The sequence below is a fragment of the Marmota marmota genome, unplaced genomic scaffold, assembly GCF_001458135.2.
Source record: "Marmota marmota marmota unplaced genomic scaffold, marMar, whole genome shotgun sequence".
In the NCBI taxonomy this organism is placed as follows: Eukaryota; Metazoa; Chordata; class Mammalia; order Rodentia; family Sciuridae; genus Marmota; species Marmota marmota.
The window spans coordinates 5,269,352-5,286,183 of NW_026000076.1; the positions used below are offsets into that span (position 1 = coordinate 5,269,352).

Genomic DNA, 16,832 nt, shown 5'->3' on the forward strand with positions numbered 1-16,832 from the left:
CATTTCCTCTGATGGCATTTGTATGAGGTTTAGCAATAAAGAGTTATGTATACTTGGATATTTAGATACCTCCAGTAAGTCACACCTACAGCTTTCCTTCTCTTAAAAGTGAAAACTTTACTTGACAATGAACACTGTAAAACTACTAACTTGAACTATACAACTGATACTTAAAATTTGAACTTTATGAATGAGTTCATGATATTTTGAGGTAGTTAATTAGTGTACAAGTATCTTTGTTATGTTAGAACAAGTGGTGTTTAAAAATGTTCAGTTGTAGCAATTCCAGTTTGTAAAAGGAACCAAGTGGAGAACAAGGCTTATAAGATTTGAAAATGAAAATTGTATGAAAAGTTTATTGTGTGTGTGTGTGTTTGTGTATGTGTACACTCATAGCATATGTATGCTAACACAGTCAAGAATTGAGACTTTCCAGTTAAATGACTTACCACTCAAAATTGTTAAAATTATTCTGGGCTGCAACATATAAGAATTGAGAGTGAAGGAAGTATTTAGGTCAGTTAGGAGATTGTTAGAAGTAATGGGCAAGATAAGGATTGAAGGTCTGATTTAAGGCAGACACTGGGATGTGGTAGTGGTAGGTTGTTGATTGTTGTCTAGAGGGGATGGATGTCAATTAACAAAAACAAGACAAGTTGAACATATTAGGGGTTATGGAGAAGTTTGGAGTTGAAGGTGTGGACTTGGGAATTGATGTATGGGTGGTAGACAATTTTAAGTGGGGAAAGTGGGTAGCTTCTCTTGTGGCTTTTAAAAATATGCCTAATAACCAAATTTGTTTTAAATGGATTGTTTACAAGTGCCATTTGACTCAGGAAAATTTGTGTCTATAGATAGTAAAATTTCCATGCTTGGAATTAGCGACCTAGTTCAATTGTTGTCAGTGGCTACTGTGTGCAGTCAGGATGTCCTGGGGAAGAGGTGCCTTGTAGTTGGTGTCCACATTCCAGAAGGAGTCAATTAGAGAGAGAGAGAGAGAGATCTCAGTTGCCTTAGAGATTTTTTTATGTCTTTGAGGTCAAGTAATCTTTTGAATATCATTTCCCACGATGACTGTTGTTGGGATTGTTACTGGTTTACTTTTGCGTTGGTGAAACTTAAAAGGGGAAGATTACTTGTGAAATTTACTCTTTCAGCAAGAATTGTGAGACTAGAAAACTTTAAAAAACTGTTCTTTGGGGTAGGCTTACGTGTTTTTAAATAAGACCTTCCTCTTTGTCTCTACTCCTAATGTTGAAGCACCCTAAAAATATATTGATATTGTAAATGAAAAATATTCAGTGATCTGCAAAATGGAGATAAGAGCTTATTTAATGCTTTGATTTAATGGTAATTTAGTTTTGAAAACCCAGAAAGGCAAGGTATAGGTGAAAACCATTTTTTTAATGTCTACCCTGTGCCAAGCAATCTAAGTGCTTTGCATATTTCAGTCTTTGCAAAAACCTGTAAATATATATTTTTGTTATGCTTATTTTAGAGAGAAATATTAAGAAAAACTCCTGTAGGATAAAAAAAAGCTGTAAAAGTTTGAAGGTCATTTAGATCATTTAGTCTTAACCCCCTGATTACATTTTAAAAAACAGCAGTGACCTAAGCAATTGACTTATTTGGAGTTCTTACCCATCAGATGCATTTTTCAAATTTGCAGATAAAGACATTTTCAGAACTCAGGAATTTATGCTGTATTTAGTATTTTCATTTATTTAGGTCAATTTTAATAGTGCCCTTGTTCGCTATTATTGAGGTCAAGTAATCTTTTGAATATTATTTCCCATGATGACTGTCGTTACATGGGATTGTTAATTGTAATATAAATGAAAAGGAGGTTTTATTTAGGTTTTTCATGTTCAGTATTTTGCCCTTCATTTATAAAGGCAATCATTATATTATAATTATACCTCCAAGACTATAGAAGTTTCATGTTTTCTTTCTGTTCTTCAAACTTGATTCTTTCATTATGCAGTTCATTCACACAAGTAAATACAAATTGTAGGAGAGGGTGTTCACCAGTGAACATTTTTTTTTAATTTCAGCCTCTTTGCCTACCCATATCTTTCCCTAGATAAGTAATAACTACTACTGCTTTTTTTTTTTTGCATCTTTCCAGAGATATATTACACATATACAAGCCTCTACATGTGGGTCTCATTAAATTCTGACAAATGCATATTTCTGTGAAAACATCATCATAGACATGGTAATGTTTACTCCCCTTATAATTCTCCACCTCCTCTTTCACAAATTTTGATGTTTTGTTTTTGTTTTCATTTAGTTCAAAATACTATCTAATTTCTCTTCTTCTTTGACACATGGGTTTTTCGGAATTTAATTTTCTGATATTTGGGAATTTCACAGAGATCTTCTATTATTTATTCCTGATTTAATTCCAGGTAGTCACAGAATGTGTTTTGTCTGATATGAATACTTTCAAACTCAGTGTGAGACATGTTTTATGGCCCATAATATGGCCTGTGTTGGTAAACATTCATTTGAAAAGAACATGTGTTTGCTGTCAGTAGTTGGAGTGCTCTATAATTGTCTGTCTTATCAAGGTGGTTGATAGTATCATTCAGATCTTCCTACCCTTACTCATTTTCCATCTGTGTGTTCTGTCAGTTGCAGGGAGGGCTATTGAAATCTCTGCTATCACTATGAGTTTGTCTATTTCTTGTTGCAGCTCTATCAGTTTTTGCTTCATGCATTTTGAAACTCTGTTTATTGGATACATAAATGTATAGAATTGTTAGGTCTTCTTGATGACCTGACTCCTTCATAATTATAAAATCATGTCCATCTGTGTCCCCCCTGCCCCACCCCCTGTAATTTCCTTTGCTTGAGAATCTACATTGTATAATATTAGGCAATAAATTGGGGCAGTTGTAAGCTTACCATGGTGTTTCTTGTTTGTCAGGGACTACTGTTCTTTATTGCCAGATAATCCAGTGTCTTGAAAAATGTTGTTTCTTAAATTTTATACAGGTTTTTTTCCAGTTGTTTCAGGCTTAATTATAACCAGTTTCTTGGCCCGAACAGAAGTTTTTAGAATATTTTTTAAATTGCTTGCACTGATTGTGAAGTTCTCCTTTTTGTTTGTATTAGGGATATTTAGAAGAATATAATGAAATGTGTGGATCCCCCCTCACCCCCCACAAATCTACAAAGGTTTATACATGTAAAATCTGATTGTAATTTCATGGAGTTTATAGACTTGAGGTTAATTCATCCCAATTTAAGACTCCTTGCTTTCCAACTCTATTTGCCTATTTAGAATCACCTGAGAGAGCTTTTGAAAAAAATGTCTGTGCCTTACTCCAGAAATTTTTTTTTTTGGTACCAAGGATTGAATCCAGGGGTGTTTAACCACTGAGCCAGATCCCCAGACCTTTTTTATATTTTATTTAGAGACTTCAAATCTGAATCTTTGGTGATGGAGCTGACTTTGTTTTTAAAACTCTCCATCCAAGATTTAAAACGATTGGTAAAACAGAGGATGGCTTCTTCTCCACATGGTTTGTCTACCTGCACCTTACTGGTATGGATACTAGAGAGAATAGGATACACAGAACCATTTCCTCCTTATTACCAGTCTGAGTAGCATGGTTTATTAACTTAAAAAGAGAAAATCCAATTCCACCTTCAGAGTTTGTCTTAGTAAATTGTATTCGAGCTTTTATCAAGAGTGCATACAGAAGTTAAAACTCATTTGTTTCATAATTTGCATTAACAAAGGGCAAAATGTTTCTTTATAAACAAAAGACACCCAAAAGACTTAAAAACAGCATACTACAAGGACACAGCCACATCAATGTTTATAGCAGCACAATTCACAGTAGCTAAACTGTGGAGCCAACCTAGATGCCCTTCAGTGGATGAGTGGATTAAAAAAAAAAAGTGGCATATATACACAATGGAATATTACTCAGCAATAAAAGAGAACAAAATCATGGCATTTGCAGGTAAATGGATGGCACTGGAGAAGATAATGCTAAGTAAAGTTAGCCAATCCCAAAAAAACGAATGCTGAGTGTTTTCTCTGATATAAGGAGGCCGACTCATAGTGGGATAGGGAGTGGGGTAGCATGGGAGGAATAGATGAATTCTGGAGAGGGCAAAGGGGTGGGACGGAAAGAAAGGGGCCAGGGGATTAGCAAGGATGGTGGAATGTGATAGACATCATTATCTAAAGTACATGTATGAAGACATGAATTGGAGATATGAAAAATTGTGCTATATATGTGTAATAAGAATTGTAATGCATTCCACAGTCATTATTTTTTTAATCAATAATAAATAAATAAATGACAGCTCTATGTCAATTAACATAGATCTCAGGAACCCAGAGCCTATCATGAGCAATAAAACTATGAAAAAATAGGAATTTAAATTCTCTAAAGCACAGAATTTTTAAAAAATGTGATATGTTGTATTATAGGTTTTATATAGATTTAAATGTGTATAAAATTTCAGTTATTGGTGGCTTATAGTAAATATGTGCTTCCTGTTGATTTCATTGAGCCACAGTGTCTTTAACCCCAGAAAGCAGTAAGCAAGAGAAAATAGCACAAAACACTCTTTTTAAAATATTTTTAATTGTAGGTGGACACAATACCTTTATTTTATTTTTTTTATGTGATGCTGAGGATCAAACCCAGAGCCTCACACATGCTAGGCAAGTGTTATACCACTGAGCCACAACCCCAGCTCAATACAGAACACTCTTCATGAAGAGGTCTGGTGTAACGGACTCTGACTTTAAGACAGATTGATTTCACATTAAGTCATTTTTTATATGTGTCAAAAATATTTAAAGCATAGAGTTAGGGAGTTTAGAAACCAACTACTTTCATGCAAACTGATTTTTTTATGATTTCCTGAGTGAATACCTGGACATCTGATTGATTTTGTATATTATCCCTTTCAATTTCTGAATCTTTTAATGAAATAATGGTCAGATTTTAAAGGATTAAATGATTTTGTGTGAATCTAGTTCCAAATATTTTCTCCCTCATTTATTGTAAGCAACCATTCCTTGTAGCTGTGAATTTCACAGAAGTTAATGAAGACAACAAAAACGATCTATTCCGAGAAGTGTATTCTTCAACTGAAACATTGGCATTTACCTTTAGGAATATGTAAGTAGAGGACTGTCATTTAAAGGTACTCAGCCTAAGTGTGTTCCAGTATATTGCATGTACAATCCATAGAAACTGAAGTATTAACTGTAGTGACTTATTATCACAACTCCGAAAAAGACACATCCTGTGTTGCTCTATTTAATGTATTTGGAGGTGTCTTTATAGCTATTTAGAAGCAACATCCATTTGCAAATGACTGATTCATGTGAATAGATTTCTAGGAGTTTTTCATCAGGTTCTTACTTAAAACAGATTGTCCTCAATAACATGATTGTAAAGCCTATGACAAAGAAGCATAATAATATTCTTTTCTTTTCCTTAACCTCCCTGGATAGCTTTACAAACTTCCTTATGGAAGATGTGGGCAATGACACATTGTTACAACTGCCTGTTTCTCAGGAAAATAAGGTAGGCTGTTTGTGTCAGAGTGAATCCTTTAATGTTTTTAACCAAGTATTTCCTAATCTTAGAATTACTCCTTCATTGTTAAGTTTATAAATTACCATATTATGGTAAGAAAACCAGACCAATTCATTAAAAATGTGAGAATATGATCAGTTTCTAGAGCAATAATTTGGTAATACTTTTTAAGTAGACTGAACCATTAAAAGAGCATGCCTGATAATTTATAACGTATGGTATAAAGCCTAAAATTTTAGAAAGGATTTTTTTTTTAACCTTTTTTTCCCTACTGATTTTGACATAGATCTTGAGAGAGACTGATGAAACTTGGGGGGTGGAGGGGGAAGAAAACTGGGAAAAGTGAGGAAGGTGGTAAGCTCACATATCATACTTTTTTTTTTTGGCCAGGACACTTGTTATCTCTGTAGGTCTTAATTCTCCCAACTAGCATCTCTATACTTTTGTCATAGGATTGGGGTTATGATTTCTAATTGGAAAAAAAAATAAATATATTTGGAATATTAAAACATGAGGAATGTATGGAGAATGTTTTCTTAAAGATCTATAATATGGAATATTTTCAGTTGACTGATTATTTTTTTACTTAATGAAAGATATTTAAACATACTCCCTCAGGGACATGTGTTGATAATTCCTGTTAAGAATGATCTGATCCATTAACAAGACCTCTATCTCAAAATTTTTTTTGAAAAATGGCTGGAGCTGTGGCTCAGTGGTTAAGCACCCCAGGGTTTAAGCCCTGGTACTACAACAAAAAAGAGGATTGATCAGATCCAAAAAGGATTTCAACAAATGTACCAGGTACTTGTATTATATCAAAATAATATAAAAACTTAAGCTGGTGTGGTGGTGCATGCCTATAATCCTAGCAGTTCAGAGGCTGAGGCAGGAGGAGTGCAAGTTCAAAGCCAGCCTCAGCCTTAGTAAGACCCTGTCTCAAAATAAAATAAACAATAAGGCAAGGTGGTGTATGCCTGTAATCCCAATGGTTTGTGAGGCTGAGGCAGGAAGACTGGGAGTTCAAAGCCAGCCTCAGCAATTTACCAAGGCCCTAAGCAACTCAGTGAGACCCTGTCTCTAAATAAAATACAGAAAAGGGTTAGGGATGTGCCTCAGTGCTTAAGTACCCCAAGGTTCAATCTCTGGTACCCCCAGCCCCCAAAAAGAAAACCTTAATATCTTTCTTGATGATACAAAATATGAACATAAATGCTTAAGGCACTTGGTACACGTATTGCAAACATGATTAGGAATGTTTCTAAAATCATCCATTGATAAATGGAGAATAAGGAAGAGTCTTAAAATTGTCAAGTATTTTACTGTTATACATGTTTCTTCCTCAATTTTACCTTTTAAAATTGTTACTGATTCTTCAGAAAATAAAACATTTTATGTATATAGCAAAGCTCTGAACAACTTAAATTTTAGGTATGAATCATATTTCCTATTCCTGCTTCTCTAATGTGGACACATACAATATGACCTTTATTAAGAATTTACTTTTCCCCTTTTTTAAAAATTTTGTGCCTTGTCTTTCCTTTTTGGAAGTTTTAATTTTCCCTAGAGATTAAGATTAAAAAACTCATGATGATATAATCCTAATAATAAAATTACATTGTTTGATGAAGGTTTTTGAAAAATACACTTTAAAAATAATAGCCACAATTCATTTTAATAGTGCTTACTATGTACCCTCTGCTGTGCTAATAACATTACATCATCTTAATTCTTAAAACAACCTCCCTAACAATTTTGTGCACAGCTATGGCTCTTCAAGGGCCATGGCAGGAAAAGTTGGTTTAAACCAGCATTAACCAGTGACCCCAGTCCTCTTCAGAAAATGGGATGAAATGAAAAATCAGTACTCGGTAGAGGATAAAATTGTTCTGTCCTGCACAAAGAAGAATTTAGCTACAGGACTATAAAAAAAAAAAAACAGCCTTATGAATATAGTGTTCTTATCCCTTTTTTATAGAAGGGCAAACTAAAGTTAGGTGAGTTTAAATGTGTAATCCCATGTCATAGAGCGAATAATGGAGCTAGACTTGAGAACCCAGGTCTTTTTGATCCCTTTTGCATTGAATCCCTACATACCTTATATTACCCAACCAAGAAGATCAAATTTGTTTAAGATTTAATGATTTGGGGGCTGGAGTTGTGGCTCAGTGGTATAGTGCTCACCTAGCATGTACGAGGCCCTGGGTTTGATCCTCAGCACCACATAAAAATAAATAAATAACTAAAGGTATTGTGTCCAACTACAACTAAAAAATAAATATTAAAAAAATTTAACAATTTTGATAGATGTAGTTTTCTAGCCCTGCTAATATGGTAGCCACTAGTCACATCTAGTTCTTTAAATTTAATTAATAATTGAATAAAAGTAAAAATTTGCTTCTTAGTCATGTTAGATACCTTTAAAATGTTCAAGTAAGTAACTACAGTGTAGTTAATAACTACCATATAGGATATTACATATACAAAACTTTTGCATCTTTACAAAAAGTTCTGTGCTCAGCTGTCCAATAAACTTTCAAGGATATGCTTATCATATAATAAAATGGTAAAAGATGGCTGGACAAGGCAGATCTATATCTTCTATTTAGATAGCAATATATTTACATCACTTCTTGGACTTCCTAATATTTGGGGGATATGCAGAATTTAAAGTTTTGCGTAGGGGCTGGGGATGTGGCTCAAGCGGTAGCGCGCTCACCTGGCATGTGTGCGGCCCGGGTTCGATCCTCAGCACCACATACAAACAAAGATGTTGTGTCCACCGAGAACTAAAAAATAAATATTAAAATTCTCTCTCTCTCTCTCTCTCTCTAAAAAAATAAATAAATAAATAAAGTTTGCGTAGATTCATGCATGTTAACTAATGCTGTTATTAAACAATGTGATTGTTCATTCTTGGATCTTAAAAACTACTGTGGTAAAAGTAATTCTTAGAAAGTGTTCTGGTATTTAAACAGACTTCTCAGGCCCTTTGAAAGGTTTTAAATACTTGAAATTCTTTAGCAGTAATTATGCCAAAGTAACAAATTGGAGTGAAAAATTTCTGAAGCAGAGATTTGTTGTCTTCTGTACTAATCGTAAATTTGTTTTCTTCCATGTTGTAAAGTCTTTAGAAAACATTTCTGTGGGCTCAGTGGAGTCATCCAATGGAAAAGGTACTTATAAGTTTTGTCAAACATTTTGTAGTTTCTTTCACTAAGTGTTCTGGATTACTTAATCTCTTCTTGATTAGTAACCAAGTGTACCTAATGTACTCATTTTTAGTACAAAATGATATATAAAGTGTTATGTATAAAACTTAAGAGGAAAATCCCAATTGAGTAGGTAAATAATTTGATGATGTAGACTGATCAAGAATATAAGACTTGTAACTTGAATAATAGAAATACATATTAAGAAAAAAATATATTGTAACTTGAAACCATTTTATGTTTAAATTGTGCCCTTTGTCTGAATGCTGCTTTGTTTAGAATTACTACAGACCATATTTAACAAATACTTACGCTGATATTTTTATTTTCAGGAAATTTTTCTCCTGTAGAATTAGTCAATGTGCTATTAAAAAACACTGACTCTATTGAATTGGCCTTGTCATATGCTAAAACTTGGTCAAAATATGCAAAGAACATAGTGTCATGGGTTGAAAAAAAGCTTAACCTGGGTGAGTTGTCTTTTGGAACATCTGATTAACTTTGGAGTATAAGAACTAAATTGTTTATGATTCATTTTCTATAGACTGTAAGTATTATGATTACAGATTAGTTATTTCATTGTAATAAATAAAGTCTTTATTCATTTTCTCTTCTCGAAATAGACTTTTCTTATACAAATGTACTTGTTGAACATTTACGGTGGATCAACCATTAGACCTAGAAGTCATATTGTAATGGGTGAAAAGAAGTACAATCAGATAGTATGGTAAAAGGAGATAAACACAACAACAGATGTTTCAGCAGAAGGCAGTGAAAGTTTAGAAGAAACATCCCCAACCCCAGCCCATGCTGGGGATTAACCCAGCACATCATGCAGGCTGGGCAAGCACAGTATATGCTACCACCACTGAGCTACAGTCCCAGCTGGAAGAAACATCTTAACAGCTAATATTAACCTATAGTTTTACAGTTGAAAAAATGTTTTCATATGCATTATCTCATTTAGTCCTACAAAACCCTGGGAAATAGGCAAGACAAGAATTCTTAGCCCCGTTTACAGATAAGACAAACAAGTGATTTTTCTTAAGGTCATACAGCAGTTTTACTTAAGGTCATAGAGCATAACTAGAAGAAAGTAGAATATATCAAAGCCTGTGCTCTTTCCACTGTGTTGTTTGTTTTTAATAGGGAATGCTAATTAAAATCACTTGAATAGCCTTAAAAAGGCCTAGGTTTCATTTCTCAGAGAGGTAAAGTCCAGTCAAGTGTATTTTGAAAAAGTTTCCCAGTTGATTCTGACAAGCACTTAAAATTAAGAATTACTGCGTTTTCATCAAGATGCACACTAGTATATGTGATCACTTTTTTCTTTTCCTTTTTTGGGGGGCTGGGGGGTGGCACCAGGGATTGAGCCCAGAGGCACTCAACCACTGAGGCACATTCCCAGCCCCTTTTTATTTTTTAATTTGAAAAAGGATCTTGCTAAGTTAATTAAGCAGGGTCCTAATTACTGAGGCTGGCTTTGAACTTGACAATCTTCCTTCTGCCTCAGGGATTACAGGCATATGCCATCATTCCCATCTTGTAATCACTTTCAATTGGAGAATTACAAATGGAGTATGGGGGTGGGGGGATTTATTAATTTTTGCCTTCTGATACCTACTTTAATCTTTTCAGAAATGGAATCCACCAGAAATCTTGTAAAGTTGGCAGAAGCAACTAGAACTAACATTGCCCTAGAGGTAAGTGTTCTGTGAATTTCTAGGGTTCTATTATAAGAGGACTAGTCAGGTGAGCTCCTAAATAGTGTCTTGTAAAATCAGAAAATTTCAAGTACTAGAGGAAAGAACTCAATTGCTAGTCTTTTTTTAAAAAAAATAATGAACTTTATTCATTTGTTTTTAAAATTTGTTTTAGTTGTCAGTGGACCTTTATTTTATTTATTGATATGTGGTACTGAGAATTTGAACCCAGTGCCTTTCACGTGCCAGACAAGCACTGTGCCACTGAGCCACAACCCCAGCCCTAATTGCTAGTCTTTTTATTGACAAAATTCTTTTAAATTTATATGGCTATTAATTATGAAAAGGAGTAGGAAATTCACAACTTTATACACATATTTGTTATTATAATGGCTGCCAGTTTCCTAATTTAGAATTATAATTAACTTTCTTTAGTATTCTTCCCATAATTGTGTTCATGAATAGTCATTTTTCTGGGAGAAAACAATCTAAACCCAAGTTTCTCTTTTTGAAGAATAGTGGGTGCAAATGGAATTCTAGTGCTATTTCTATTGTAAAATTTATTTCTTAATTTTAAATTCTAGGAGTTTATGCCACTACAATCTTTATTTACCAGTGCTCTCCTCAGTGACATAAATAATAGTCACCTTTTGCAACAAACAAATGCAGCTCTCCAAGCCAACAAATTTGTACAGGTAAAATTAAATTAATCAAATAATTTAAAATAAAAATAAAATTAATTTAATTAATAACATTTATTTATATAATGTACAATTCTTTTTTTACAACAGCATATCTTACAAAACAACTTTTTTTTCTTTTTCTTGTTTGTAAATATCCTCAACAGCCTCTACTGGGGAGGATAAAAAAAATGGAAAAACAAAGGAAAGACATGAAGGAACTTTGGAAACAGGAACAAAATAAAGTGGTTAGTATTATACTGGAGTTTCATGTACCTGTTTGTGAACATTTAAAAATCATCTATATTATATAACCATTTACCTTACTCTAGTTTTCTAAAATCCTGCTTAACTATCTTCCTGAATATGCTAAAGAAACTTTTATAGTAGGTTTTCTTTCAAATTCGATATTTAATATACTGTTTTCTGTATAGCTCAAAACAGAAACTGCTCTCAAAAAGGCAATGTTGTTATGCATGCAACATCAAGATGAATATGAAAAAGCAAAATCTTCCATGTTTCGTGCAGAGGAGGAGCATCAGTGCTCATGTGGTGGATTAGCAAAAAATCCCAACAAGCAACTAGAAAAAAAGCGAAAGTTGGAAGAGGAAGCACTTCAGAAAGTAATATTTTCTTGTTATTTAAAAGTTGAATTAGCAATAATCTGCAAAGGGTTTTTTCTTAAACTTGTAATATGTGTTGGGATTATGGAAGAGGCTTATTCAAGCAGCCTGCTGGGCCCACCTCAGAGTTAGGGATTGAGTGGATAAAGGGTGAGACCCAAAGAACATATTTCTTTTTTTCTTTCTTTTTTTAAAATATTTTTTTAGTTGTCAGTATACTTTTATTTGTTTATTTGTGGTGCTGAAAATCAAATCCAGTGCCTCACACATGATGGGCAAGCACTCTACCACAGAGCTACAAACCCAGCCCCAAACCACATATTTCTAACAAGTTCCCTGGTGATGCTGGTGGAGATCCACACTTTGAGAATGACTATGCTAAGAGACTTAAGAATTTGGAGTTTTGTTTGTGAAAGAAGTATCTTTTAAAGCAGCAGTTTAATATTTTTTACTTGATTTTTCAGAAAGTTCACCTTTTAAGCAAGTGTGTATATTGTATGTGTGCTAATTCCAGCACCTGGAATTATTATACTAGCAAGTAGAAACTAAAATTTTGAATTATTTATGAAATAGTTTGGTAAACAAATTCTGTGAGATAAACAGTAAATAAATATAGAAAATGGTATTTTAAATAGAATGTTTACTTTATAGACATACAATATACTAATTGTAATTTGTGCTTGAGTAGTTGAGTCACTCACCAGAATGTTTACTATTTGTTATATTTAGAAGTTTTCCATTTAAAATATAGATAGACTATTTCAAATTTTCATGATGAAAGACTTTTTAGTTATTTAAATTCAACTTTTCTAAAATAAGTATGTATTCTAAAATATAAATTCTGATTATCAGTGTTGTTTTTTTTTTTCTATGATATTCCTAAAGGTAGAAGAAGCAAATGAACTCTACAAAGTTTGTGTAACTAATGTTGAAGAAAGACGAAATGATCTAGAAAACACCAAAAGAGAAATTCTAACACAACTCAGGACACTTGTTTTCCAATGTGATCTTACCCTTAAAGCTGTGAGTGATTTCTTCAGTATTTTTGAAGACTAGAGAGGAGAAAAAAGCCTTCTTATCTGTAGAAGGAAGAGGGATGCTTGATAAGTTGATTCTTATGAGATTTAAATTCTGAGAGCAATAGAGCATGTTTAAAGATTGGCTTTCAGTTTTCATGAGTGACATAGTTTGATTTATTTTTGATCTGTCTCCCCTCTACATCCCCTAGATTCATGATTCTCTTAGTTTCAACTGAACTGTGAAAATTTGAAATTGCCTCTAAGCCACTTTTTGCCTTGATTGATAAATTTGATTTGACCCTGTAACTTCTGTCAGCTGAGTGACAGAAGAGAGATCTAGTCTTCAAAATTTGAGTAAAATAAATATTAAAATTAAACCCAGTGATATATTTGAAGACCTAGCATTCAGCCTGCATTTGTTTTCATTACCTCTTTAAAATGTTTTTTATAAAATATTTACATATCCAAAACCTTCTTGGTGTAGTTTATAAGTTTTAACACACATATAAATTTGTGTAACTATCACCATAGTCAAGATTTGGAACAATTTCATCACTTCAATAATATTCTTTTTGCTGGGCACTGTAGTGTGTGCCTGTAATTCCAAGGACACTGGAGCAGAAGGATAGCAAGTTCAAGGCCAGCCTGGGGATGTAATTTAGTGATAAAAATACTCCTGGCTTCAATCCCCAGTTTAAAACACACACACACACACACACACACACACACACACACATACACACACACATATATACTGTTGCGGCAGGTATGGTGGCACACAACTGCCATTCCAGCTACTCAGAAGGCGGAGGCTGGAGGATCTCCAAGCCCGAGGCCATCCTGGGCACTTAGTGAGAATGTATTTCAAAATAAATGGGCTCAGGGGCTGAGGTTGTGGATTAGTGGTAGCGCACTTGCCTAGCATGTGTGAGGCACTGGGTTCAATTCTTGGTACCACATATAAATAAATGAATAAAATACAGGTCCATCAACATCTGAAAAATGTTTAAAACAAAAATGGGCTCAGGAAGTATGTAGCTCAGTGGCAGAATACCTGCCTAGCACGTGCAAGACCCTGCTGGGTTCAATCCTCAGTGCCACAAAAAAAGTTCTTTCATGCTACACCTTTATAGTCAAACTCTCCCATCTTGCCCTAACCCCTGGCAAGTTCAATTGTGTTCTCATCTCATTACTTAAGTCTTTTCCAGAAGTTATATAAATGTAATCATATAGTAGGTAACCTTTGGAAACAGGCTTCTTTTACACAGCCTAATGCCTTTGAAATTCCTCAGTGTTATGCATGTATCAACAGTCCATTTCTTTGTGTTGTTGAACAGTAGTCCACTATATGACTACACCACAGTGTTTATCCATTTACAAAAAAAAAAAAAAAAAAGTTGGATATTTGTGTTGTTTCTAGTTTGGGGCAATTATGCATAGAGCTATATGAATATTTATTTACAGGCTTTTGTTGAATATGTTTTTATTATTTTAAGTAACCTAGGAGTGGGTTTTACTGGTTAATATTGCTAAATGCATGTTTAACTCAATAAGAAACTGCCAAACTATTTTCCAGAGTGGTTGTAATCAGTGGTGCATGAGAATTCCAGTTATTCTGTGTCCTTGACATTTGTCATTTCTTGTTTTTACATCTTAGCTATTCTAACAGATGGGTAGTATTATCTAATTGTGGCTTCAATTTGTGTTTCCAGAATGACTGATGATATTTTTTAAAATGTTTAAAAGGCTCATTTGTAATCTGTACTTTAACTATCTAATTTAATTTTTTATTGAGTTGTTTGTTTTCTGTTGTTGAGCTTCTCCCATTCACAGCTTCTTTTTACAATTTTAGCAAAGTCTTTCATGGAGCAAAAGATTTTAATTTGGATGGAGTCTAGCTTATTTCTTCTTTTATGGGTCATGTTTTTGATGTTATATCTAAGAATAAAGATACTTCATCTAACCCAAAGTTTTTTCCTAAAAGTTTTATTTATTTGTCTTATTTATTTATTTATTTATTTACTTTTGAATTATGGATTAAACCCAGGGGCTCTTTACCACTGAGCTACATCCCCCAGTCCTTTTATTTTTAAACAGTATCTCACTAAGTTACTAAGGCTACACATGAACTTGCAAGGATCCTCCTGTATGAGCCTCCTGAGTTGAGGGGATTAGAGACATGCACCATGGTGCCTGACAAAATTGTGTCATTTTACATTTAGATATATGATCCATTTTGAGTTACTTTTTTCCATTTTTTTATAACTGTACATATGGTGGGATTTGTGGTTTCATACTCATACATGCATACAGTATAACAAAATAATTTGGCAATATCATTCCCTACCAATTGCCTTTTCTCTTGTCTCTTCCCTTCTCCTGGTCCCTTTTCTCTACTGATTTCCTATTGATTTTCATAAGAGGTATAGATTGAGGTTTGATTTTTAGCATATAGATGTTATATTAAAATTATACCTGTGGAATTTCAACTTACGGAAGTGATATTGTACCAAATACAAGAGAGGTCAATGCCATTCCTAGAAGAATTTATTGCTTACATTTTCTGAAGAGTACGGGACTTATCATAGCAAGTTTGGCAGGCAGATGCAGAAGTGAAAGGAAAGTTGAGTTAGCGTCTTTATTGGGGTTTCCTCAGGAGAGGCAAAATGAGCAAAGTAACAGTTTAGAACTGGCTAGTTTGAATAATTCCAGTGGGCTTTGGGACACAGGGATGATCTCTAGTTGCTTGGTACCTGACCTTGGGTTGATAGAGGGTCAGAGGAAATCGTTGGCTTGAGGTAAGAGTTTGGGAGTCGACTGGGGTTATAGATTTGGGACTCCTTGGTTTGATGTGAAGTATGTGATCCCAGCTGAGCCCTGCGCTATTTTAAGAGTTATCTAGCCCAAGAAGGGGCAGTCTCTCCCTGGCTAGCATTGTTTTGTGTTTTTTAAGACATCAAAATATCATGTAATACAGAAAATAAAAGACACGGTTAATATAGATGTCCACTTGTTCTGATACCATTGGTTGAAAACACTGTGCCATTTTCTTCAAAATGCCTTGCATCTATTTTAAAAAATCACTGAACCACATTTGTTTATATTTGTTTCTGGATTCTCCATTTTATTGCATTAACAAATGGAATATTTGTTTATCCTTTTGCGAAAACCCCAATATCTTGATTCAGTTGCTTTATATCAAGTTTTAAAACCAGGTAATTTGAGTCTTCCACTTTTATTCTTTTTGCAGAATTGTTTATGTTTAAACTCCTTTAATTTTCCATTAAAATGTTAGAATCCAGTTATGTTTATCTACAGAAAAATCTTACTAACATTTTTATTGAGGCTGTATTAATTGTTAGATGATATTATAGAGAATTGATTATAGATGTAGCATCTTTTTAAATCCATGAACATTATATATTTTTCCATTTATTTAGGTTATTGATTTTTTTAAACCAGCATTTTGTAGTTTTCAACATATAAATCTCTTTCAGGTTTTGTTAAATTTTTTAAAAATATTTATTTTTTATGTGTAGATGGACACAACACAATGCCTTTATTTTTATGTGATGCTGAGGATCGAACCCAGGTCCCGCCCGTGCTAGGGGAGCGCTCTACCGCTGAGCCACAATCCCAGCCCAGGTTTTGTTAAATTTAAATCTATGTATATGATACACTTTCAAGTTCCAGTTGTTTAATAATATTTGGAAATACAGTTAATTTCTTTATATTGCTCTTATTCCTTACAACCTAGGTAAATTCACATGTTTTAGGAGCTTGTGTAGATTCTTGGGTTTTTTTTTTTTTTTTAAGAGAGAGAGAGAGAGAGAATTTTTGATATTTATTTTTTAGTTATCGGCGGACACAACATCTTTGTTTGTATGTGGTGCTGAGAATCGAACCCAGGCCGCACGCATGCCAGGTGAGCGCGCCACTGCTTGAGCCACATCCCCAGCCCGATTCTTGGGGTTTTATACATAGAAAGTCACATTACCTGCAAATAAGAACAGTTTTTA

General features: G+C 33.8%; 2 protein-coding genes across 2 annotated transcripts in view; both read left to right on the forward strand.

The window, feature by feature from the left end:
• Window positions 1–16,832, forward strand: part of Gclm (glutamate-cysteine ligase modifier subunit) — a 262,266-nt gene that overhangs the window by 33,826 nt on the left and 211,608 nt on the right. The gene's annotated exons all lie outside the window — the stretch shown is intronic.
• Window positions 1–16,832, forward strand: part of LOC107155089 (rho GTPase-activating protein 29-like) — a 55,999-nt gene that overhangs the window by 15,694 nt on the left and 23,473 nt on the right. Inside the window, 9 exon segments of the mRNA XM_048814422.1 lie at window positions 5,057–5,153; window positions 5,492–5,564; window positions 8,704–8,752; window positions 9,121–9,258; window positions 10,427–10,491; window positions 11,076–11,186; window positions 11,339–11,419; window positions 11,606–11,794; window positions 12,680–12,817. Coding sequence (XP_048670379.1) covers window positions 5,057–5,153; window positions 5,492–5,564; window positions 8,704–8,752; window positions 9,121–9,258; window positions 10,427–10,491; window positions 11,076–11,186; window positions 11,339–11,419; window positions 11,606–11,794; window positions 12,680–12,817 — 941 coding nt within the window.